Source organism: Sus scrofa, chromosome 9 (genome assembly GCF_054392235.1).
Source record: "Sus scrofa isolate SSC_HxYL_T2T_F1_AM1 chromosome 9, Sscrofa_HxYL_maternal_Yorkshire_Landrace_v2.0, whole genome shotgun sequence".
NCBI lineage: Eukaryota > Metazoa > Chordata > Mammalia > Artiodactyla > Suidae > Sus > Sus scrofa.
Genome location: NC_139391.1, coordinates 127,320,612 through 127,346,630, shown reverse-complemented (window position 1 = coordinate 127,346,630; position 26,019 = coordinate 127,320,612). Strand labels below are relative to the sequence as shown.

General features: G+C 55.9%; 1 protein-coding gene across 14 annotated transcripts in view; it reads right to left on the bottom strand.

Moving 5' to 3' along the window:
• Window positions 1-1,117: 1,117 nt before the first annotated feature.
• Window positions 1,118-26,019, bottom strand: part of KIAA1614 — a 49,711-nt gene continuing 24,809 nt past the window's right edge. For 12 of the 14 annotated variants that reach the window (XM_084977849.1, XM_084977841.1, XM_084977843.1 and 9 more), the window contains 6 exons: window positions 16,499-17,946; window positions 14,809-14,941; window positions 12,287-12,551; window positions 8,645-8,772; window positions 7,637-7,821; window positions 1,118-2,249 (listed from right to left, as the gene is read on the bottom strand). In XM_084977849.1, the coding sequence (XP_084833975.1) occupies window positions 2,056-2,249; window positions 7,637-7,821; window positions 8,645-8,772; window positions 12,287-12,551; window positions 14,809-14,941; window positions 16,499-17,946 (2,353 nt within the window). In that variant the 3' untranslated portion in view covers window positions 1,118-2,055. Of the gene's footprint in view, window positions 2,250-7,636; window positions 7,822-8,644; window positions 8,773-9,207; window positions 12,552-14,228; window positions 14,307-14,808; window positions 14,942-16,498; window positions 17,947-26,019 lie in introns of those variants that run through there. The other 2 variants (XR_014816377.1, XM_084977851.1) reach the window with 2 other exon arrangements.

Sequence of the window (26,019 nt, the reverse complement as noted above, 5' to 3'; positions counted from 1 at the left end):
CAGAGTGCCCCCCTCCCTTCCCCTTCCATCAAGCCTTTTCTGGAAAGGGGGCGAAGGCTGCAGTAGGAAGCGTGTGCCCCCAGTCAGAGGGCTCCATCATTGTGGCTGAGCTTGGTTCTCCCTCTGTGTGGCTGAAGACAGTAAACAGAACATCCCTGGCAGGACTATTTTTGGGAGGAAATAAGTTGTGTCAAGAGCCGGAGCCTGGCCCTGGGAAGTAGCAGGTGCAGCCCCTCGGAGGCAGCAGGTGCAGCTGCTCAGCACTCCTCCGAGACCTTTCCCTGCCTGAGCCCTGCCTTCGCTTCCCTTTCTTCCCCGCTGGGGCTCATTAAACTCTCCAGCCTGAGAAAAGAGAGGTGCCACTGGCCCCTAGAAACGTTTTTCAACATGAAATTTCCCCAAAGGTGTATGACCACAAGGCCACGAGCTGGGGTGCAGGAGCCGCCAGGGTTTCCCCACTCCTGTAGCATCTGCTTCGGGGCCATTTCTATGCGTTGGGGACCCCAGGTTGGTCTGAGGTGTCCCAGCACCCTCTTCACCTGTTGAAGACTGAAGCACACTTGTTCCACTGGTCCCTGTGGTCCCCATGCCCCCTCCCCATCCTGCAGTGGCAGGGGTGCTCTGGGAGCAGCAGTAAAGAGACAGTGAAGAGGGATTTTGACTGGCTCCTGCTGGCAAGGCCAAGGGGGGGCACACACACCTTCCCCAGGACTGCCCGAGCCCTTCCCTATCCCCTTTCCCTCGGCCAACATGCCTTCTTCAGCGACCTTGTCTGCTGAGAGCTGCAGCAACACTCACTTTCCTCTGCCTCTGCTGCTTTCACCACAGCCTGCACTCAGCCAGTTGCTCCGGTCCTCCTGCAGCCCGGCTGCCCCTCTCCAGGGCTTCTTAGCTCCGTTCTGGCTCCTGCTCCTAAATGCACCTTCCCCAGGGCTCCTTTCCCAGCCAAGGGGTGACCTCTGGAGGCATCTGCGTCCTCCTGGCTGTCTCCCCAGCCCTCCCGCTCTGTCATGCCAACAGCCCACCTCTGTGCCCGTGTCCCTCCCGCCCAGGCCCCTGCCTGCCTAGTGAAGGTAGAGGGAGCAATCAGCCCAGAATTTAGCAATGCAGAGTGGGAGAAGTTTGAAGCTTGCTTTTTTAATAATTTAAGACACACACACAACCATCTACTCCCAGACAGTCCCAATCCTTCGTGAGTGGGAAGCGCCCAGGTGGGACAGCCCACCCCCCTGCGCCTGCCCCGCCGTCTCCCCGCCAGTGGCCCACCCACGGCTACCCTCAGGGAGTCTGGGCAGACAGCTTGTGGCTGGGGACAGCCTGGCATCAGCTGCAGCCTGCAGGAAGACAGAGGCAGAGGGCAGGGCAGTGGGGGCAGGGCAGGGCTGACCAGAAAGAGGTCTCCGTTTCATGGTTTCCCTTCAACCTACACGTCACAAAGACTTCCCAGAAACTCTTAATATTCTGGCTACTAGATAACATCTCCCAGATGTGCTCACACCAGACCACATGTGCCAATTTTTGGTTTGGACGCTATGGTCAATGGCTGTAAGGCTGTTACTCCAAGATGCTCTGCCCATTTCTGGAAAAAAGAGCAAAGGTGTCGTCCAATGGCAGCTGGGAGAAATGAGACTGAAAAAGGCAGGCTCGAGGCCAATATGCCAGGCACTTTCTTTGGTCCTGGAGTTGGAGGGAGGGGACCCAGGAGTGAGGAGATGCTCAGGGACCACCCAGAGGACCCCTGGGAACTTCTCTCCTCCCCCTGCCAAGAAAGGTGCAGGAAGACGCTGACACCACCTCAGGCCTGGTCAGGGCAGGGGACCCATATTCTTCTCCCCGGTTCTGCATAAATGAACATCCGTAAACAGAATTCACACACGGGCTCCTCCTCTCCTAGGAGGGCCGATCACAGAAGCCCTGCCACAGCCCAAGGGGTTACGTGCCACCGCGTTCATTTTCAGCAGACAAAGCAGCTTTGTGCGCCACATTCCCAGCCACCCCCCGGGGGCGGTTCAGGGTTTCCAAGGGGGTGACCGTGAGGGCAAAGGCACCTCTGGGTCACCGTGGCACAGGCCTCTGCCTCAGCACGCGGATTGACAAGCTCTCCGCGTGGGCCAGGAGCTCCCTAAGGTGGGCCAGGCCCAGCCCTGCAACCTTGGCCCCGTTCACCTCGAGGATCTCATCCCCCACCCCCAGCAGCCCCGCGTACAGCTTGGCCGTGCTCTCGTCCGCCATCTCCTGCACGTAGAACCCTGCAAAGGAAAACAGGGGCATTTAACACAGGAGGCCAGAGCCAAGACACGCAGCTCTGGGGAACGCTGGGCGGAGGCCTGCTGTTTGGGGCGGGGGTGGGGGCGGGGGCGGGGGGGCAGCTGCTTCTACACACACACACACACACCCCATTATTCTGCTTCACAATCGCAACTGGCTTTATAAATAGAGACAGAGTACGGGTCTGCACAGTATCGCTTCATTTCTCCGTCTCCTCTTTTAAAAGGCCCCTACTACAAACAAGGCCTTAAGCTGTTATTGTTCGTGTATCCCCTAGTGGGACTGGGTTAGTCTTATCCTTTTCTGGGATGACCTTTGATTGTAAAATAGGAAAATAATGTTGACCAATTAAGACCAGATCTACTCCTTGCCTGGCACTGCGTTAGGTGGGATTCACAAATCAGACCCGGCCCTGGGGTTCCCGTCGTGGCCCAGCGGTTAACGAATCTGACTGCATCCCTGGGGACGCAGTTTGATCCCTGGCCTCGCTCAGTGGGTTAAGGATCCGGTGTTGCTGAGAGCTGTGGTGTAGGTCGCAGATGTAGTTCGGATCCCGCGTTGCTGTGGTTGTGGTGTAGGCCAGCAGCTATAGCTCTGATTGAACCCCTAGCCTGGGAACCTCCATATGCTGCAGGCGCAGCCTTAAAAAAGAGACAAAAAAAAAAAAAAAGACCCAGTCCTATCATTGGAGTCAAGAATGTGGCTGAGGTCAAATCGAAACCTGGTTTGCTTCACAGGATTGTTTAGGACTAGCCCTGGTTCCTTACTTAGGATTTAGAGGCATCTGCACAAAAGCCCGGGAAACATAAAAATTCGAGCCTGATACTTAAGGACAATGGGGCTCCCTTCTCCCGTCTTCAGACACGCCCTCTCCCCACGCTGCCCTGAGAGGTCCCCCTGGCTGGGCCCCTTCCCTACGTCTCTAAGGCGGAGTGAGCCTCAGAAGAAGCTGCTTCTCCCTCTTTTCCTGGTTGCAATTCGGGGAACGCACGTCGGTGGAGCAGGCTCTGGGGGCCTCCCCTGGCGACACAGCCAGGACAGTCCAGCTGAGGGGGCCCCTCTTGACTCAGGTTTTGCTGAAAACCTTTCGAGCTTCCCTTCGGCTGCTTCTGCCTGAGAGAGGAAGGGAGGCATGGGCTCTTCCAGAGAAAGCTGAGCGCCCCTCACCCGTGCAGGGCAGGTGGGCCCGCTGGAGGGCTGCAGGGTGGGGACCCTGTGCGGCTGACAGCATCTGCACGACTTGGCCCCCTCGATGCTCCCCAGCCCAGCTTGGCTGGCTGCTTCGAAACAGCGGCTGCCCCAGCCTGACTCCACTTCCTCGTTGTAGACTCAGCCTCCTTAGAAGGAACCCTCTCTGGCTTCAAGCCTTTTAAGGTGTCAGACACGTCTTCTCTCTGGGCCACCGAGCCTGGAAGGACCTTCTGGCCCCCACACAAGTCAAGCTTATCAGGGTCCACTCTCTGAAATTCGGGTTGGAAAGTGCATTGAAATCTCCAAGGCACCGGAAAGTCTGCAGCCTTGGGTTTAGCACATGCCCTCTGTGGACACAGTCCTGCTCCACGGTCTGAGCCGAGGACTCCCTTTCACTTCTTTCCTGCAAGGCCGGTTCCCCCCTGCTCGACAAGGTCTGCCTGGCATCTTGACCACACAGGCGTTCCTCTCAGCCCTTGTCCTGGCCTTTCTGTCTCCTCTCTGGGTGTTTTAGTGGCTTGCCCGCCTGTCTGCGTGGGCGTGGGCAGAGGACAGGTAAGGACGGGACAGGTGGAGCCTGTAGAAATGGCTGCTCTACAGCAGGACCTGCCGGTGGGGAGTGATGAGAAAAGCCAAAAGAATGCAGCCGGAGGACCAGACACCGCTGTCACACCTGGCATTTCGGGAAGATTCTGGGGTAGGTGTCACAACTGCAGTCCTAACACACAATGACAGAGAGACTGCTGCTGGAGGCATCTCCTGTCTGCTGGAAATGGCCTTTGTTAGGATGTATGATCTCCGTGTTGGGTTCAATTAGAAGCAGAGGCAAAGCCTGCTGTTCTCACCTGCTTGTATAGAATCGGATGCGATAGCCAGCGGCTGAACACCAGCATCTTGATGTTTCAGCGAGGAATACAAGCCAGCCCCAGCTCAGGGCCCCTCTGAGGCCCAGGAGAAGTGACCCTTGGCTATCGGAGGATGGCCTGTGGCAAGGAGGCACCAGCACCATCCATGCTCCATGTGCATGGGGACATTCAATGGCCACCTGCAGCAGCAGAAGCAGGGCACCACCTGGGCAGGACAGGGAAGAGCTTGCACCAGCCTGGGCGAGGAGCACCCTGCAGAGCAGGCCAGGGCGGAGTCAAGAAGCTTTTGGGGAGTTCCCGTCGTGGCACAGTGGTTAACGAATCCGACTAGGAACCATGAGGTTGCGGGTTCGGTCCCTGCCCTTGCTCAGTGGGTTAACGATCCGGCGTTGCCGTGAGCTGTGGTGTAGGTTGCAGATGCGGCTCGGATCCCGCGTTGCTGTGGCTCTGGTGTAGGCCGACAGCTACAGCTCCGATTCGACCCCTAGCCTGGGAACCTCCATATGCCGCAGGAGCGGCCCAAGAAATAGCAACAACAACAACAACAAAAAGACAAAAGACCAAAAAAAAAAAAAAAGAAGCTTTTGGTCATTAGAGAGCCCTGCCCATCAGCACCTCTGGACAGGTGATGGGGGAGGGGGTCCCGCTGCCCGCAAGGGGCCTAAAGAGCCTTTGGGGGAGGATGGGGGGAGCACAGAATGCCTGGTTGGTTACGATCCCACAATGACAGACGATGCAGATTGTCTGTCCCCATCTGAAGTCCCCACTCTCCAAAGACATGTTCTTTTACTGAAGAGGAAAGGGAAGAAAAGTGCCAGGCGCTTTCCCCTGTACCTCACCGAATGACTCTTCCAGGTAGGGTTTCATTAGCTTCATTTTACAAATTGGAGAACTGAGGCTCAGAGAGGGTAAGTGCTTACTCAAGGGCACACAGCAGAGACGCTGGAGTAAAAACCTTGCTCTCTCATTTAACTATGCCTGCAGACTGCCTCTCCGCAAGGGCCTGTCCCCCAAAGGCGCAAGGAAGCTGGAGGAAAGGCCAGAGTGGCTAACGGCAACGGAGGCTCACAAATGCTGTCTCCCCGTGAGGACACACGGGTGCCCACCGGAGGGCCAGAGTGGGGAGAAACTCGTCCTCCCCACCTCTCACACTCAAGTAAAACTCACCAGCAAATACTCAAAACGACCTTCTAGTCGACCGGAATCTGGCCACTTCTCAGCCTTTCCAGTCTGGGCCGCCACCACCATGTCTTTGCTGGACTAGTGAAACAGCCTGAAAACTGGTCTCCCTAGTTTCCCCTTCATCCCACTTTAGTCTGTTCTCTCCATCACTTTTTTTTAGTTTTATTGAAGTGTGGTCAGTTCACAAGTTGTGTCATTTCTGCTGTACGACAAAGTGACCGGGTCTCACACACACACACACCCACTCTCTCTGATTCTTCTCCCACACAGATGATCACAGAATTCGGGCAGAGCTCTCTGTGCCTCACGGCAGGTCCCCACAGGCCCCCATGTGCACACGCCAAGCCCACAGCCCAGTCCATCCCCCCACCCCGGACTAGGGTCCATTCTCCACACGGCCGACAATGACCCTGTTGAAAGTGTTACGTCAGGGTACGTCAGTCTCTGTTCTGAGCCCTGGGTGGCTCCTGTCTCACTGTCACAAAAGAGCCTGGTGTTCCCGTCGTGGCACAGTGAAAATGAATCTGACGAGAAACCATGAGGTTGCAGGTTCAAACCCTGGCCACGCTCAATGGGTTGGGGATCTGGCATTGCCGTGAGCTGTGGTGTAGGTCGCAGATGTGGCTTGGATCCCGTGTGGCTGTGGCTGTGGCATAGGCCAGCAGCTGTAGCTCCGATTAGACCCCTAGCCTGGGAACCTCCAAATGCTGCGGGTACAGCCCTAAAAGAAAGACAAAAAAAAAAAAAAAAAAGAAAAAGAAAAAAAGAAAAGAGCCCCTTCTGAGCTCAGCTCATCTCTCTTCACCATTTCTGGGCTCAGCTATCTCCCCACCTTTCTGCCCTCAGCTCAGGCTCTTCCTCTTGGGCCCCTCTGTCCAGCTTGACCTCCTTGCGGTTCCTCCCACAGGCCAACTGACTCCTGGCCCTCAGGGCTCCTGCACTGGCTGCTCCCTCTGCCTGGGAAGCGCATCCCCAGACCCCACGTGGGGCCCCCCCTTCACTCCTGTGTCTGTCTGCTCGGGGGTCTCTTCTCAGAAAAGCTGCACCACTGGCACTCCCAGCTCCCAGCACGCGGGCCTCACCCTGCTTTACTTGTGCTTGTGTCTCGGTACTTTCTGCTGACACATGTAACACACATAAACATCTGTCTACCGGGTGCATATATACGTCTATGTGTGTATACACAGACAGAGCTACTTACAGGCTCACTCCCTCAAGAGAACGTGTCCTCCCGAGGAGGAGGATTCTGTCTGCTCCATTTACTCCTCTAACCCCAGTATCTACACCACCTAGGACTAGGTGCTCAACATGCATTGCTGAGAAACGACTGTTGGAACAGAGGCAAGAACGCGCTGCAGTCTGCGACTCTGGCAGCAGGCAGATTTTTGTCGGCTAAATAACTTTGACCTAGGAGATCAGAGCAAAGACTAAACCCTCCGCAGCAGAGCCCAGCCGGGCCGGCTTCAAGCGTGTCTCTCTGCTCTGTGTCTCCCTTCCTTCCTCCCCTCTTCCCGCCTTCCCGCTACCACACTCCCTTCCCAGTTCATCTTATCTGAGAACAGGGCTTGCAGGCTCACTCGCCCTCTCATGGGTTCTGGCCCGCAGACCTCAGGCCAAGGCCTGGGCAAGTCATTGTGCCCTAAAAGATTCATGGGGCAGGGCTGATAAAGGGCCAGGGTACAGAGGGATGTCCAGGGCCCCTCCCTGACACTGCCAGTGCTGAATCAGGACTTAGCAGGCTGCCCAGCTGGGGGCCTGGAGCCAGATCCTCCCTGCGGGAGGGGCCGGGATGCACAGCCAGGCAGGCCCGGTCCACGTGCCTGGACACACTCCACAGCTCGAAGAAGGGAACCAGTTCGACACACCAGCCACATCAAAGGGATCCGGAGAACCAGCCAGCACAAATGACCTCCTGGCTCTCAGTGAAAAGATGGCGTTGAGATTCAGATTTCAAGATGTCAGCAGGTGGCAGAGTCTGCCACCTCTACCCCCTGGAGGGAATTCCAATCCTTTCACTGAGAGGCTCTGTGTCCAGAGCTTGTTGCTCAGCCAAAGACCCGCAATGGCCAGAACTGCTGTGGTTTGCTACGGCCCCAGGTTTGTGGATCCAGAAAGGGGAGCGGGCCTACCTGAGTCCCGGCGTCCATTCCCAGAGGCCACGCAGAAGCCAAAAGTGCCCTCTGGGGAGCGCTGGAGCTGCAGCTGGCACGTGCCATCTGAGAACACCTCCATCACGCGGCCCACGGTGCGAGCCAGGCCTGGGGCGCTCACGTCCTCCACGCTGAGGGCACGCCGGGACGGCGTCTTGGCTGGCCTGTGAGCGACCAGAGACAAGTGAGGGCGACCGGGGCTGGGCGCTGGGTCCCAGCCACTCCCCAGCTGGAAGATGACTGAGGCCGCTAGCCAGGGCTGGGCCCAGAGAGTTCCCACAGCCATCTGATGCTCTGCAGAGCCAGAAGCCCCTACCCCACAGCAGTAGCTTTTAAACTTTTTAGGTGCAGAGATCGCTCTGAGATTTGGCAAAAACTATAATTTTATATAAAATTTCCAGGAGTTAAGAGGCCCACTGAAGTCCCTCCATGGAACCCCCTGAGTGGAGCAGAAAGCCTAGAGGGTCTCGTCAGAGAGGGTAGGATTTCTCTAAGCAGGGTCCCTCTTTTTTTTTTTTTTTTTTGTCTTTCTTTTAGGGTCGTACCCGCAGCATATGGAGGTTCCCAGGCTAGGGGTCTAATCGGAGCTACAGCTGCTGGCCTTGATCTTTAGTCAGATCTTTAGCTGGGCTAGGAAGTGCTCTGAACCTTCTGATTTCAAGATATCATTAGGGAGCAGTAGGATGGAGGAATCAAACCTCCCAACTCTACAGCTGCAGAAACCCCAAGCCTTTTCAGATCTCAGCTGCAGGGGACAAGGGCACGGAGGTGCAGGTGCAGACTGCAAGACCCCCAAGGCACCCTAACCCTAACCCTAACCCTAACCTTAACCCTAACCCTAACCCTAACCCTAAGCCAGCCAGCCTTGTTTTCTCTTTTGAAGGGACTCCACTCAGGCCATGCTGCTAAGGAGGGAAGGAGTTAAGCAGAAAGCTCCACAATGCATGGACCTTGGGTTTACCCTCCAAATCACTTGCCCCCTCTTACCTGCCAGCTGCCCTGGGGTTTCCTGGCTCCTCTACCAGGTAGAGGTTGGCCCGGTCCACCTTGCCACTCAGCAGAGAATGGAGGTTCTGAAGGGAGGCAGCTTTCCGATGTTGGCGAGAGGGCGACACCTGGTGGGAAAAGCCCAATATTGCAGGTGAGAAAAGCCACCTGGCAAGGGGTTGACAGAGACCACCCCCCCCAACCCCGACCACAAACCTGAGAGCCAGCTAAGTAAGTTAAGGTGGAGTTCCCATTGTGGTTCAGTGGTTAATGAACCCCACTAGTACCTATGAGGATACAGGTTCGATCCCTGGCATCACTCAGTGGCTTAAGGATCCAGCGATGCTGTGAGCTGTGGTGTAGGTTGCAGACTCGGCTTGGATCTGGTGTTGCTGTGGCGTAGGCCCGTGGCTACAGCTCCAATTCAACCCCTGGACTGGGAACTTCCATATGCTGTGGGTGCGGCCCTAAAATATGACGAAAGACAATAAATAAAATAAAAATAACGGTATAAACTTTTGTTATTATTTCAAAGTGCTTAACAGGGAATAACCATAACTTACCTAAGGAGATGGGCCTGTGTAGGCATTCTGAAGCTTCAATTGTTTAAAAATATTTTGGCTGAAATAGCAACTGAATACCATAAGTATTAATTATCTCATTAATTAAGAAAAATTGAATTTTCTCACTGATCAAGAAAAAAAGGCGAAATAAAATTAATTAAAGAATAATAAACACAATTTTTTTTTCCTCTTTGGCCACGTCCATAGCAGGCAGAAATTCCTGGGGCCAGGGATCAAACCTGCACCACAGCAGTGACAACGCCAGATTCTTAACCCGCTGAGACACGTGGGAACTCCAATAAACACAATTTTAGAGTTAAAAATCTTACCTACTCTTGTGATTCTTTAGTATCCCTTTTATAATGGTTGACATTAAAATTTATTCAATCTAAGTATGTACCTATAAAACACTGTACATAAAAAGATGGACAAGAAGAAAAGTCCCTCAAGGAGTTCACACAACGGTGGCGGTGAGGGGGTCACCGACAGATGAAAAGCCCTAAATTCATGTTGTAAGTGCCAGGCTAGAAGCACAGACGGTGACCTGCAGGGAAGCAGAGCGAGACTCAGCTCAGGAAGCCCTGGGACACTGGAGGGGCCGACGCCTGGGCGGGCCTGAAGCATGAGCTCCCCAAGTGAAGACGGAGATGGCAGAAGAAACAGCATACACAGATCTGGAGGGATGGGAGAAAGCCTGGATGTCCTGGAACATTCTCCTGGCCTGTGTGGCTGCACCGCAGAGGTGATGGGAGATGGGCCGGAGCCAAGGGCCAGACCTGGAAGGACTTTATATGACCTGCCAGGGAGCCACTAAGTGACGTTACTCCGAAGAGGCACGAGGTCAGGTCTCCATTCTAGAAACGGATTCAGGGGTGGGGGTGGGGGTGGGGATGGCAGAGCCAGAGGCTGACTTCTAAACAGGTCCTCCATGCGTTCTTCACCACACTGGGAATCCGTGCTGGCAGGAAGTAAGCCAGATCATCAAGAAGCTTAGGAGGGGGCTCTGACCTTGGTCAGCGTTCAGGAGGGCTTCCTGGGAGAAGTCACATTTAACTCAGCCAGGAAAGACAAGCCGGGGTTCCCTAGGGCAGCGGGGAGGGGAGAGAGGAGCCTTCCAGATGCAAAGGTCCCAGAGCCACAGCCACAAGAGGGCGTGGGAGCAGCCCGCGTGGCGGGTGAGGACCGGCCGCTGCCCGCTCAGGAGGGCAAAACGAAAGCCAAGGCGTGTAGCATCCGTCCACCCGCTGCCGCACGCACTCAGCGCAGGACAGTCCAACAGGGAGGCTTCGCCCTGAGCGACCTCATGACCATATCCGGGAGACGCTCTTTTTCTGGTTCTTCAGCAGTTCTTTCTGCTGCTCAGTCCCCCCTGCCCTGGCTCCCAGCCTTTGTGGCCAGCCTCCTGTCTATTCTGCCCGCTCAACGTTGGTCGCTAACAGCCCCTCTATCACACTAAGGGGCTGTGACTTCCCTCGGGTTTACAGAGGCTGAAGCTCTGATGCCCATACCTCCAGGCACCAAGGTTCAGACATGCGGGGGACAAAGCTGACTTCCTGAGAAAAGCAGATTCCTGGAGCACAGGGTCCCTCTAGGCTTTTCTCCCCAGCTTGGGATGTTTTGCTTCTGTTTCTCTGCCTCCATCTATTCGCCCAGCAAACATTTATACTGTACGTGGTGCAAGACCACTGATGGAATTTTCATTCCGCCTGCGTTCTCTTCCTGACTTCAGCCTGAAAAACGAAGGATCACTGCCCCAAACAACGGTCACCTGCTCTGTGCTGCCCAGAGGAGGGGGCAGGAGAGAAGAACAGACGTCATATCTGGAAACACCTGGAGGAGAAGAGCGCTTTCAGAGCTGAGAGTCAGGTGCTGCTGATGGTTTGCTGCTGCACGTGGAAGGGGAACTTGACACACACACACACCCACACACACCTTTTTTTTTCCTTTTCTTTTTCTTTTTCAGCCACACCCTCAGCATATGGAAGTTCTCTGGCCAGAGATCGAATCTGAGCTGGAGCTGCGACCTATGTCACAGCTGCAGCAACAATGGATCCTTAACCCAGATTCTTAACCCACTGTGCCAAGTCAGGGATTGAACTGGTGCCTCCACAAAGACAGGCCAGATCATTAGCCCACTGTGCCACAGAGGGAACTCCTGGGAGGGGGACCTGTAGCAGGCTGCCCTGCATTCACTCACTCCCTTATTCACTCCCTGCTTATTGAACCTGTTGTACTAAATACTGGCAAAGATCAACTGGTGTCTCCTCAAAGAATTCACATTCCACCGAGGGGAGATGGGAACAAATCAATTCAATACTATGTGACAAGTTCCATGAAGCACAGAAGCACAGGATGAGAAAGGAACACAAAGCCAAGGCACCCAGCTCAGCCTAAGGAAGGGTTGCAAGCAGCTTCCCAGAGGAGGCAGCACCTTAAGTGTCGGTGGCTGAGCAGACATGAGCGGGTAGAGAAGGAGAAAGAACATTTCAGGTGAAGGTTCAAGGTCAGACAGTGTGGCCTGATTACCGAACTGCAAGGTCCAAGCTAACTGGGACTGAGCGTCAGGGAAGTGATGAGATGAAAGGAGTCAGATGACAGAAACCCTTTGGCAATGTTGAGGGACCTGAACTTTGCCCTGCGGGTGATAAAGGACAACAGAAGAAGGTTAACAAGGGGGTGACAAGGCCAGATTTGCACATCAGGAGGACCACTCTGGAAGCCACCTGGAGAAAGACAGGGCAGGGCTGCCACGAAAGAGGCCACTGAGGAAATCCAGGGGTGAAGTGATTTGTGCTACGAACAGAATTGCTGCGGCCATGGAGAAGGTTCCAGAATGATCAGCAATAGATGCCAGGACTTGGCAGAGGTGGCAGAGTGGGGAGGAGGAAGGGAAGGGTCTAGGATGGGGCAGCGGGGATCCACCTGGCACAGGGGGACCGTGGGGACGCTGTGGCTCCCCTTTCTCCCCCTGGGGTGCCGGGGGCAGCATCCTCCCAGTCTTTCTCTGTCCACCTTTCCTTCCAGGGGTGGCTAGACCCCCTCTGGCCTCGTGCCCCTTGGCTGGGCCCCTGGGACTCACCAGACGCAGGGACTGTAACGACGGGGCCCTCCTCACTCTGGGGGCGCTGGTGTGCGGAGCCGGTCCGGGCGCAGGGGGCTGCAGCTGTTCCACACTGTAGCTGCGGGACTTGCTCAGCTTGGGCCGCGGGCCCTGACTCAGGGCCGAGAAGAGCTTTTTCAGCCCCAGGGTGGAAGCGATGCCGCCGCCGCTGCTGCTTTTCTTGCTCTTGTCAGAAGGGGCAGCTGAGGGCAGGCTGGGTCCTGCTCTGACCCCTGGCCGTGCTCTGAAATGCAAAGAGGGCCGTGAGCTGGGTGGGGGAGGACTGGGGAGGTGGGGGGGGGCTTCAGGCCAGCAGCAGCAATGCCGGGTGGAGGAGGTGATGGCCAGGCTCCCAGTGGAAGGCTGAGTGGACTCCTCGGAGCCTCTGCTAGGGCCGGGGGCGGGGAGGGGGGGGGGTCACGCGGTCCACCAGCCATCCATTCACCCAGTATTTCTTCAGAACCTCTTCTAAGCCTCGTGTCAGCACTGGCACATGGCAGATCAGTGGAGTGTGTGGCAAGCACGACAGGCAAGGTCCTTGCTCTTGGGAGCTTGTGAACAGCAGAACAAGAGCAGTAAACAAAGGAGAAGACCCATCAGTGGCCCGTGAGCAGAATGAAGCAGAGAGGGACCGGGTGGCCGGGCAAGGGCTCTCTGGAAAGATGACATTTAGACCATGAGCTGAATGGCAGGAAGGGGTCAGTCCTGTTGAGCCTGGAGGTGAGAGCTCCAGGGTGAGGGAACAGCTGAAAGCACTGCTCGAAGCAGGAGGAGGCTCGGTGTGTGGTGGGTTCAAGGACATGACAACGGGGCCAGGCCCCCAAGACCTGGACAGAGTGAGCGAGGGTGGTGCTTCACAGAATGAAGCAGAGAGGGACAGAGGTGACCCAGACAGGTGGCCTGAGGCTGGCCGGCACTGAGCGGTCAGCCAAGGCGAGGGGTTTGAGGTCCAAGTGAGAGGAAAAGCCACTGCAGAGTTTTCAGCAGGAGAAATGACATCCCTGAATTAAGAGGTGTTTTTTTAATTTGGTTTTTTTTTTGGGTTTGTTTTCGTTTTTGTTTTGGCTGTGCCTGCAGCATACAAAAGTTCCTGGGCCAGGACTGAACCTGCACCACGGCAGTGACCTGAGCCACCGCAGTGAGAATGCTGGATGCTTATCTTGCTCCAAGAACTCCCTGAATTAAGGTTTTCAAAAGGCACCTTGGACTGTTGTGTGGGGGAGGGACTCTGGAGGCTAGGGGGCAAGAGGGAGGAAGCAGAGGGTAAGGAACATTCCATTTGTCCAGAAAGAAGGAATGTGCTGAGACCGGGAGAAACGCCGTCAAGGAGGCTGCAGGAGCTGGAGGAGACTGGCCAGGGGATGAGAGGGGGAGAGAAGGGAGATGGGCAGCCTAGCTGACTCCCCGAGAGGATTTTTAAAAATTTTTCTATGGCTGCACCCACGACATATGGAAGTTTCCAGGCCAGGGACTGAATCTGAGCCACAGCTATGACCTATGCTGCAGCTGTGGCAATGCTGGATGCTTTAATCCACTGCACCGGGCCAGGGATGGAACCCATGCCTCCGCAGTGACCCAAACTGCTGCAATAAGACTTTTTTTTTTTTTTTTGTCTTTTGTCTTTTCTAGGGCCACACCTGTGGCATATGGAGGTTCCCAGGCTAGGGGTCGAATCAGAGCTGTAGCTGCCAGCCTGCACCGCAGCCACAGCAACGCAGGATCCGAGCCTCGTCTGCAACCTACACCACAGCTCATGGCAACGCCGGATCCTTAACCCACTGAGCAAGGCCAGGGCTCGAACCTGCAACCTCATGGTTCCTAGCCGGATTCCTTTCCGCTGTGCCACAACAGGAACTCCTGCAATCAGATTCTTAACCCACTGTGCTGCAGCAGGAACTCCTTGGGGAAGCAGCTTTTACCTGGAGTGATCCAGAGTGCCGCCAGGCCTCTCAGGCATCCTCGCGGAGATGTCGGGGAAGAGGATCACAGATCTGGAGTTCTGGGGAGCACGTGGGGTCGGAGCTTGAGACCTGGCTTCAGTGGCATGTGAAGCCTTGGGTTGCACGTCACCAGGAGTGGTGCACAGTGGGGAAGAGAAGGCCCGGCCAGAGGACCAGCGCACCACAGCTCTGAGGCCCCAGAGCAAGACTCAGACCCCCAGTACTGGAGGAGAGCAAGGAGCCAGGAATGCAGGGCTGTTTCCTAGGCCAGAGTCAGGAGCAAATCCTCTCAGACAGAGAGCCCATCCTGGGAGCACCTCAAGGGCTGGGACCTTGGCGCAGCTTGCCCAGCACAGTGCCTGGAGCTCACGGCCACTCGATGTTAAGTTCAGTGGGTGAATAACCACAGACGCGGGACTGAAGAGGGCTGGGAGAGGAGTGGCCCTTGGAGGAGCTGGGAGTAGTGAGGTTATCATGCTACCACTTTAGGGGGTCTCCTCCCGCACCCAGTGCTCCAGTCCCCCACCTCCTGCAGTGAGGGCTCACGCTCTTGTCACTCACCTGGATGACACATGTCCTGTGGAACTCGGCTCTGTCCTCTGCAGGTCTCTCTCTGGTTTCTGGCTGGACCCTGGCTCCTCACCCACGGAGCTGAGGGTGCTAACAGCTGCTGAGCTGCAGCCCTGGCGTCTTCCTGCAACAACCATAGAACCCTGCTGTGTCACTGACCCATCCCTAAAGGTCACAGTTGGGGAGGGGGACACTCCCAGCAAGAGGCAGCAGAGCCAGAGGATGAGAGGAGCGGGGGTTGGGGGGTGCCAATGGTGGGTTCCTGGGATAAGAACCACCATCTTCTTGGCTACGATATTCCACAGCTTAAACGACAGCCACCTTTTTGGGGGCATCTCTGATACGCCAGGCAATGAGTTAAACCTTCTACAGAGACTATTTCATGGGTTTCTAGGAGATGGTTCTACTATTACCCTCAGGTTACAGAGGAGGAGACAGGAGGAGCCTAGGACCTCCTGGCTAATGAATGAGAGGAGCAGCCTCAACCGGCCCTCTGTTCCAGGCCTTGGGGAGCTCAAGGCCAGGCTGCCCAGAAGGGTCAGCAGGTCTCAGAACAGAAGCCCTGCAGGAAGCGGGGAGCGGCAGCCAGCAGCCAGTCTAGAGGCCCCTGGAGGGAAGAAAACTACGCCCTAGCGCAGGGCAGGTGGGATCTCAGGGTGGGAAAGCATTAGCGTCCCCGTGGGCGATGGAGGGGGCGGGACGGCCGCTCAGCATCCGCATCCTCACTACGGTCCAGGTGGCCTGTCACCTCTCTGCCCTCTCCCCTCCACTCTGCTTCTAAGCCCTGGATCCCAGCGCCGTGGTTGCCAGAGCTCGGGCACATGTGTGTGGCGGGCCTGTTTTCTCTGCCTATGTGTGAGTGGCCAAGGTGCTCACCTCAGATTACAGCATCTGCCCAAGGCCCACTGGTGCCTAGGATGTGCCCACACTACGAGGACCCCTTCCCAGGACAGAGGTGATACCCTCCATCCTTTAGCGGTGTCGCCTGCTGAAACCTGCCATGTTGCCCAGCAGGGGTGGGGGTCCAGGAGGGCTCAGACACCGGCGAACCACCTCAGCACTCCTTGCAGGGGTTCTGCATACTGGTCGCCGTGTCCTTGGGATGGCATGCTTGCCTGGTCTCAAGGTCTCAAGGTCAGAAGGGCCAGACTCCTGATGAATGAGTTTACCTGTGCATCCCCCACAGGGCCTCGGACGGTGCCCAGCAGGAAACCAGTGCTTGATCGACGCTGAATGAATGGTGAGTGACTGAATGAAATGAAGGAGTTGAAGGAAAAGGACCTCAGCTACATGATTATTTGGCATTTTCTGCTCTAAGAGAATTGGAAATCCTGGAGCTGCTGCCTCTCCCTGTTTTGTCTGTAAAATTCCCTTAAGGCCAGGCCTCTCGTAGCCATGGAGCTCGGAGCTTCTGTACACACCTCAAGGTTGCCATTAATCAGAGGGCACCACCATCACCCTGCCTCCCCTGGGGGGAGTTGGCTAATCTGCCTCCAGGCTGATGCTGAACCCCAGACCAGCCCACCAGCTTCCCCAACACCTGCCGCGGCTCTGAGAGCTCCGGGGGCTGCTAGGAGCGGTGCGTGGCTACGTCATCTATTGGGATGAACCCTACGTGAAGACCGAGACTCAGCCTGCGGTCTCTGGTCTAGGACCGCCCTCGCCCGGGGCAATCCCGTACCGTCTCTGCAGTCCTTCAGGGGTGCTTCGGGCTCCTTCTGCCCCTGGACCTTGTGGATGCTTCCTCCCTGGGGCTCCTGTGGCCCCTGGGGTGTGCTGTTGCAGTTCTTGTTGCCCAGGGCCTGCAGTGGGTGCCTGACGTGGGGGCTGCGGAGTGGGGGCTGTGGCGGGGTGATATCACAGGTCCTGGGAACTTCGCCTCTTGAAGGAGACGGGCGGATGTCCGCAGGCTCTCCTTGGTCACCCCGCTTGCGAAGCCCAGCCAGGGCTGCCTTCCTGTGAGAGGTGGTTTTCTTTGCAGAGGGAGGGATAGGCTTCCAGCCTTCAGGGGGGAGGGGAGCGGTTGGCTGCTGGGCCTGGCGGGGGGCAGAGGGCTCTGGGTGGCTCTGGTGGCTTTCTGTAACCTGGGCTTGCCGGTCCGGCCCCGAGGAAGAGGCCACAGCACAGGCTGCCCAAGGATCCTCCGGGTGAGCCCAGTGATTCTCCAGCCCTGGTCCAGGCTGCCCCTGGGACCCCAGGGGAGCCCTCTTAGAGTCTTGGGCAGGAGGCTTAGAGGCAGCATCTTCTCTGGGGAGCAGGGTCCCCTCAGGCGTGTGTCCTGTGCCTTCCATGGCCTCACCTGACACCTCCACAAGCTCTGGTCCAGGCAGGTAGTGAGGGGCCTGAGGACCCAGGAGAGGCTCCCTTTCTGCCCTGCGTAACCACCTGTGGCCTCCACGAGGCCTGGAGGCCCGCACGCGAGGACTGGTCCCACGGGCCCTGCTGGGCTGGGTGCTCCCGGCCTCCTCACTGTCGGTCCTGCAGCTGTCGGAGGTGTCCGTGCTGTCCAAGGCCGAGTCCACCTCCTCGGCGCGTGCCTGGTCCCCGATGTGTGTCTCCCGGATCCACTCGGTGTGGAGCCCAGGCTCGGTGGGGAGGAGCCCGAGTGTGGCGCTCAGGCCCCGCGACAGGAGCGGCTGCGGCAACACCCCATCCATCCTGTGCGCAGCTCTGGGCTCCCGAAGGACCCCCAGATCGGGGGTGATGCAGTGGCCGCAGGCGTGGCACCTCCTCTCGCTGCCCCAAGCAGGCGGTGGCACCGGGAGACCCCTGGGCTCCGGCCCACTCAGCAGCGGGTGGAGAGACCCCGCGCCGGGGTCGCGGCGCCAGTAGCCCCCGTAGATGTAGTCGGCGAGGTCGGGCTTGGAGCGCAGGGGACCCTGGTCGGCGGGCTGCAGCGTGGTGCTCAGCCCCTGGCGCTGGCGCTGCTGCAGCCGCTCCAGGTAGCGGGACTCGGCGTCGCGGGCTGACTCATCCTCAAAGCGGACGTGCGACGGGGAGGCGCTGCGCTTCGGCCGCTGCCCACTGCTGGACTCCCCGCTGGAGGAGTCACTCGTGTTCCCATTCTGGAGGTTGTCTCTGCCGGCAAAGGTCATCCTCGGGTCCAGGGCTGGGCTTTTCCGCCCATCTCTGATGGGGAGGCAGGAGAAGGGAGGTCATGGGCAGAAGGAGGGGACGGAGGTGCGGATTCCTCCCTGGGCACCCCAGCCCTACCGCTCCACCCTGGGGTGCAGTTTCCCACAATGCTCCAAGCAGCTACAGCCCAAAGTCGCCCCAAATCAGGTTCCTCGGGGACCAGGCAGCAAAGCAGAGGAGTTGACAAGCCCATCCTGATTCCCAACACAGAGCTAAAGAAAATGAACACGGCCTTATGGTTGGCTTTCCCTCGGTTGCCTGGCTCAGCCTGAGTTAAGATGAAACACTATTAAACTCTGGCTGGCACAAAAGGATGATACAGATGTCCCCGTGTGTGCTATGTGTGTATGTGTTTAGAAGGGAGCCTGGCCATCGTAAGCATCTGGTGATCTGTGATCAGCTGTGGCAATACTATATTTGTTAGAAAGGTTTAAGGGGAAGAGCACATTTTAAGTCTCTGCAGAGACTGTGTGGGGCTAAGTCCGGTTTTTAAGCATTCCTGCTCTCAAAAGTGTCCACCGGGGGAGGGTTCCTAATCACCTTGCTTGGACGGAGTTTCGACAGAGTGACACCGGACTCTCCACCTTGCCTGTTCCAACATCCCCTCCTGTACCTGCCCAACCCCAGCCCCTCACACACGCGCGCATCCTGAAAAGCTGTGACAACAATTCCTGTGCTAGGAAGAGTCTTCACATTCTGTCATCAGCCTTGGCTCTGGGAGACACTGGCTGGCAGTCAAATCCCGCTCAGCTGAAGGAAACACCTGTACCAATCTCACACCGAACCGCTGGAGCCAGGTAATCTGACTTTCAGGCCACGATGGAACCTGGCCCACAGGCCACTTCCTCTGAGGCCACCTAAGGCAGGACCACATTCCTCCCTTCCTTTTCGAGGCAGCACCTCCCCACCAATCGATGCTAAGTGGCTGGATTCACATCTTTTCTCTTATTTGTCTCTCTTTGTCACTCACGCTAGACCCGTGAAGTGGCCTCTTCTCCACTGGTCCTCCTGGAGCACAGCTTCCACACACCATCCCCCAAGGGGACACAAGACCAAGTTCATGGTCTTTGAGGTAACAATGCAGGCCCTCCTCATCCTCTGCTTTCCTCTCCAGCTCTATCCCCCCCCCCCACCACCACCTGTACGGCCTCCAGGCCTTTCACTCCATCTACCTCATGCAGCCCTCCTGCCATCATTTCCTGGAGTCTTTCTTCTTAACCTGACTACATTTGAATCCTCATCATTAAATTTTACCAGTGTAGATACCACTGTGTGATGGTTAGTTTTATGTGTCAACCTGGCTAGGTTATGGTGCCCAGGTACTGATCAAACATTATTCTCGATGTTTTTGGGAAGGCTTTTCCTTTTCCTTTCCTTTCCTTTCCTTTCCTTTCCTTTCCTTTCCTTTCTTTCTTTTCTGCTTTTTAGGGCCACACCTGCAGTGTATGGAAATTCCTGGGCTAGGGGTCGAATTGGAGCTGCAGCTGCCAGCCTATGCCACAGCCATACCAGATCTGAGCTGCATCTACAACCTATTACTGCAGCTCACGGCAACACAGGATCCTTAACCCACTGAGTGAGGCCAGGGATCGAACTTGCATCCTTGTGGATACTAGTCGGGTTCATAACCTGGAAGCTGCAACAGGAACTCCCTGTGAAGATTGTTTTTGGATAATAGTAACATTTAAACTGGTGGACTTCAAATAAAGCTAATCGCTCTTTATGATGAGCTGGGCCTCATCTAATCAGTCAAAAGTCTTTTTTTTTTCCTTTCTTTCTTTCTTTCAACAGCCACACTTGCAGCATACGAAAGTTCCTGGGCTAGGGGTCAAATCAGAACTGCAGCTTCTGGCCCCCACCACAGTCATAGCAACACTGGATCCAAGCTGCATATGCAGCCTATGCCCAGCAAGTGCCAGATCCTTCACCCACTGAGGAAGGTCAGGGATTGCGCCCGTATCCTCACAGACACTGTTAGGTTCTTAACCCTCTGAGCCACAACGGGACCTCCTGAAAGTCTTAATAAAGACTGATCTCCCTGAGGAAGAAAAAATTCTGCCAGCTGACTGCTTAGATTTGAGATGCAACTCTTCCCTGGGTCTCAAGGCTGCCAGCCTATCCTGCAGACTGTACGTCAGCCTCCATGATACTGGGAGGCAACTCCTTAAAATGAAATTTTCTGTCTCTATATAAACACAATTGTGTGGCCTCTCTCTTTGGAGAACGCTGACCAATCCATCATGATGATGTCTCCTCCTCTGAGTGCCCAGGCCATTCACCTGTCATCACAGACTCGGACGATGTCAGGGCTGGAAGGGACGTGTCTACAAGGGAGAGGATACATGAGACCGGTCCCTAGGCTGACTGGCACATGAACAGCTGAGGAAGGCAGGTTGCGGGAACTTTTTCTCCCTCAGAAGAAAACAGAACTAGACACTGACCATGCTCCTGGTCAAGTCGTGTCTGGAGACAGGGGCCTGGATTTGAGAGACCTGCTGTTTCTTTCCAGTTACTAAGAAAAGTACCGAGTGGCCAGTCACCTGTGCCACATGCTTTATGGGCTATGTGACGGTTCCCAGTCCCTGAAGAGCCTGGGAAGGTCTCCCTAATCATACCCCACTTGTCCATACTCGAGCTTGTCCTGACACCCTGACAACTTATTATAGTGAAATGCATGTGAGTGATCGGTCGATTTACCAAACCTTCCTCTCCTTGGATGCTTCAGTGATTCCGCAGGATGGATGCCAAGGCTCTGAAAAAGGCTGCCTTAACCTGAGTTCCTTCTTCACCCCATTTCTAGCTCCCCAAAGGAAAGACGGATACGGTGTGCGAGCGAAGGGAAGGGAGTTCAGATAACGGTAGAAGAAACCCTCCGTGCTTAGCAATTACTGCGAAGACGTGCCAACCAGTGGGGAGAGTGGCCTCCGAACTGGTTGACTTCCATAACTACACATGGTGTTGGCTGGACAGTGCGTCCTTCCAGGCTGTTCTTTTGGTATGGAGAAATGTCTGACTCAGGGGAGCCTGTGTTTACCTGTGCCCTGGGCAGGTCACTGGCCATCCGAATCATCCCCTCCCTGGGTGCCTTGACAGCAAAGCCACCAACCAGTCTCATAGCCCTGATGGGTTGGAATGGTCTGGATTGTGCCCGGCATGGAGCATGATGGATAGAGGCTGCCCTTTAGGGTCACAGGGTGGACTGGGATGTCAGCGTTAAATTGTCCAAGACTCTCCCTGCACAGCTCCAGGGGAGCCAGTTACGGCTGAGAGCTTAAGACACTCACTCACCTGTGCCATGCCAGAACATGACAACCTCACATCCTGGATCCCACGCCTCTGGTCCCACCAGGAGAGGGGCTGGTGCTCACCCCACCGTGAATGCCAAGATGGCAGAATAAAGCTAGAGCCAAAGCCCTGCCATGTCATACTGCACTGTGCCCTAGCCCTTGATTCACTCCAAGGAGCCGGGTGAGTACTTCCTAAATTAGGCAGCTTAAAAGTGCCTCTGTGCAAACTCTGGGGGCCCCGGAGCCTGACGTTCTGGGTTTACACCGCCCTGGGATGCAAGGAGCAGCGGGGCCTGCACACTTGCCACACTCCTGACTGCAGCATTTCCCCTGGTCAGCGCTACTGCAGGAGGAATTATTTTTTAGAGAAGAACTAGTGCTAAGCAAGTGGATCTGCCTGCTTTGAGATCTGAAAAAATCTGTGCTTGCGAGGGCTGTTTTGAGGAATACTGCAGCATCGTCGGTCATCCTGTGTTCTGGAACCACATTTAGGCAGGTATGACTTATCCAACTAGGCATGATAGCCACAGACCCCAGGGGCCACGATTCTTCCAGGGCCCATGAAAACATTTTCGTTTTGTTCAAAGTCAAAGGAAAATAAATAAATACACTTTTAGGTCAAAGAAAAGATGATCAGATAGAATACTAATATCATTTAACTTTAAGCCAGCATGGTCATATAATATAAAGTTTTTTATGGAGGAAGGAGCCCACGAAAGTAAGAGGGCCCAGGGTCCCTGGAAGTCCTCATGTGGGCCTGCCTTTGGAGAGGGGTTTATAGCTGAGAGGCACAGCTCCTGGACAGGCTCACCACTGGAGAGCAGCGTGCAGGTCTCAGTATGGCTGGGGAGGTCCCTCTGATCTATCTTCTGGTGACAGGTCTCTTTAAGTGATCATGAAGCAGTAGAGCCCCAAGCCCTTGCCCCTGAAGACTCTGTCTGCACCAGCATCTCTCTCTCTCTCTCTCTTTTTTTTTGGTGGCCACACAGAAGTCCCTGGGCCAGGGATCAAACCCAAGCCACAGCAGGGACAACACCAAACCCTTAACACCTAGGCCACCAGGGAACTCCCAGCACCTGCATCTTTTCAGGCTGTCAGGATCTGAGAAGAGGCTGTGCTAGAGTCACTCTGGGCACTCGACTATCCATGTGGGGTTCCGGGGTCAGCACTCCAGATCATTCTTGCCCAGGAAAAGACGGCTCTAGCCAGAAAAACAGCAACCAGAAGAGCCCCACTGAGCAGAAGCTCTGCCCCTGCTGCACAGGCAGGATGCCCTGGCCAGCCAGGCCCACCCGGTGCAAGACAGGCCCTATAGGAGAGCCAGTACCCCAGTTTAGACACAACAACCCCCACACAGGCCCCAGAGAGCAATGCCCTGCTCTGCTGACAGGACGTGAGTGATACTTTCTCAGGATGAAAAAAGTCCCCGCTTTAGAGGCAACACATTCCTAATCTAATAAGGAAATCCGGGGGCGGTGGGCCACATCAGCGAGCCCAACTTTTACATTCAGGATGGTGAACTGCGCCATCCTGGAATTCATGCCAAAGGTAGGAATAATATTTTTGTTCTAAAAGAAGAAATGGAGAGGAGTTCCCGTCGTGGCTCAGTGGTTAATGAACCCAACTAGTATCCATGAGGATGTGGGGTCAATCCCTGGCCTCGCTCAGTGGGTGAAGCATCCAGCGTTGCTGTGGGCTGTGGTGTAAGTCGCAGACGAGGCTTGGAACCCACATTGCTGTGGCTGTGGTGTAGGCCGGCAGCTACAGGTCCAACTGGACCCCTAGCCTGGGAATCTCCACATGCTGTGGATGTGGCCCTAAATAGACGAAAGACCAAAAAAAAAAAAAAAAAAAGAAGAAAGACAAAGATCAAAAGAAGAAATGGAGAAATGCAGGAAAGCTTGATCATATAAGGCACCTTCATCTCAACTGCTGAATTCCAGGGGCCTCCACCAGCAGTGCTGGGACCAGTGCATAAGGGGATGAGAGGATTTTGGAGACAAGTGCAGAGTGAATAAGGCACGTTAGCAGCAAGAAAGTACCATACCCGCCAAGCTTCTCCAAGGAGGCTCCGTGGAGGCCTCAGCAACCGTCCCTCCGGAGCTGAACAGCATCCACAGGAAGGCCCCTCCCTCCGGCCGGCTACACTGTCCCAACCACACAGGCTCCCTACAGCCTTACACGACAGCCACTGTGACACAGGAGAACAGCCCCTATGGTGTCACCCTCCCGGGCCCTGCCTCCTGCTGGCAGGTTTTGCCCTCCTTGGGCGAAGAACACCAACCCCGGTGTGCCTGCCCCCTAAGTGGCAAGAGCTCGTGCTTCCAAGAGCTGTTCCAGTTCTCCACTGATTTTCTTCCAGAAAATGCGGCTGCTGCTTTACTATGGCTTTGCCTCCTGGAAAAGCCTGCCTGTCCAGGATGGCCCTGGCCACCTCCAGCCAGATCTCAGATAAAGAAGGCCTTCTGGAGCCTGCCCCGCCTGCCCCACTCTCCCAGCCCCTTTCATCAAGCTGCTCTTTGCAAGGAGTGATGCCTCCGGGCTCTGGGGGTGGGGGAGGGGCTCCTGCATCTAATGAGGCCCGGGGCCTGTGTGGCATCTCCACGTTAGCTCAGCATGGCTCTCCAGGGTGATTTGACAAGCGTAACCTTTAGAAGCATCTGCAGCAAGCCATCTGGCGTTGATTTCTCAGCGATACCCTCTGAGGATTCACCAGGGCTGCCAAGTCAAAGGAATTCTTTTCTGGACACAGCAGCTGCTAAAGTGGGTCACCTTGCACTTGAGCAGCATTCCCACTGCCGGCGACCAGCCTGGCGAAAGGGAACCTCCTTTCAGGTTAGTGACTGTCATGGTCACGAGCTGCTGATTTCGGGAAGAGGGCGTGTTCAAGGTACACGTACACCGCCGAGTCTGCTCTGCAGGTAGCCGTGTCTGTTTTGAGGCTATGCCATTCAGCCCAGGTACCTACAGAACATGAAACGGGAGGCTTCCACGGACGTCTAAGGCTCTGGGCCTCACATGCATGCAGAGAAGGATAGTTAGGAGGCTTCAAATGACCCACGCCCATCCCTAACTAGTCCTGTCCAGATAGAGGGAGATAGGGCATAAAACGTGGAAATAAAAGTGTAGCCTGTCTGGCACCTCTTGCCAGGATTTAGGGTCTCCTGAACCCCTCTCCTAAGGGTCACAGTGGCACTGAACACACTGAACAAGCTGCAGCCCTCTGCTCATGCTGGAGTCATCCCAAGGGTGCCATGAAGGTCCTCGGCCTTTAATGAGTGGGCTCAGCATCCCCGTCAAAGACCATCTGGTCCAGTTTCACACAGAATCTCCCCGGCCCCCTGCCACACACACACCCCGTGCCCCTGGCGCCAAAGAAGCCACAGGCCTTGTCAGCCACAGATGCTCCTGCTGGGACCTGGGGCACGCTGGCATGGGCTGGCAGCCTCACTGCAGGCCAAGTGCACTGGCCAACTCCACATGCAAGGGACTCCTTAAGGTGTACTGTGGGACGGGCAGGGGTGACGGGTATCACTCAGGAAGCAGCCACATGTGGAGTGCTGATGTGAACGTCTTTGAACTTGCTCTTTTCTTTTCATCCCCGAGCTCACCTTCCCTCACGGCTCCAGCATCGGAAAATCAGGGTAATGCCCGATCTGCAGTTCCGACTTTGCCCCTCTGCAGATCCTGTGTCCACCTGTCTGATACATATCTCCAAGGGCTGTTTCGTGGGCCACCCCTCCAAAGCCTGACCCTGCACCTAAGCTTCAGCCCTTGGCCAAGGCCCCACCGAACCCCCAGACGCCAAGTCAGAACCCTGGGCTCCATCCCGGAGGCCTCCTTTTCTCGTGTTTCCCACATCCAGTTGATTAAACAGTTAACCATCAGAGGTTACACGTGTAAGAGTGCTGCTTTAAACATGTTACATAGATTAACTCACATAACCCGCCCAACGACCGTTTAAGACAGGCACGATTATGATTCCCATTTGCCAACGAGGAAACTGAGGCACAGAGGCTTCCTCAGGCCCAGAGCTGGTAAGTGGCAGAGCCAGCAAACAGTGGTCTGTTTCCAGAGCCTTAACCACTTCCCTGCTGCCTCATTAAGCCTGCTGGCCCTGGCTCTTAGCCACCTCTTGTCGCCACACTCTCCTCCCTATCACAGCTCTCCAGGACCCCGGTGGTGCAGCGTCCTCACTGCCCCCAGGCCCCGAGATCCGACCCACCCCTGCGCAGAACAGCCTTCCTGAAGATGTGATGGCGCTACCCACCTGCTGCGGTGGCTCCTGGCTATTAGGGGAGGCGGCCACACTGTTGGGCAGGCTTAGAGGCCTCTAGGACCGGCCTCCACTGAGCTTTCCGGCCTTCATGCCTGCACCCCCAGCACGTTCTCAGGCTCTAGCCCGGCCAACTCCCGAGCCCAGGACCATTGCTCAGTGTCTGCCCTGGGATGCTCACCTTGGCTCCATCATCTGCCCAGGGAATATCTACATCCCCTTCAAGCCCAAACTTAGTAGCCACCTCCTCTCAAGCCTCCCCTGTCCTTTGCAGGTGCAGTCAGAGGTTTCCTGCTTTCCTCTCCTATACCTCAGTCCACAGAATTGCAGATCTGCCTGCCTGTCTTTGTCTTCCGAGACTCTGACCTCTTTCCCCCGGGGAAGCGCGGGTCGTGTTCTATAACATCAGAAGGTGCTCAGTGACGGGGAAGGAATTAAAGCCCGTGCCTGACATGGGAACCCTCCCCCACAGACAGCCGGGAGTTGCGAGCAGCGGCTTTCTGG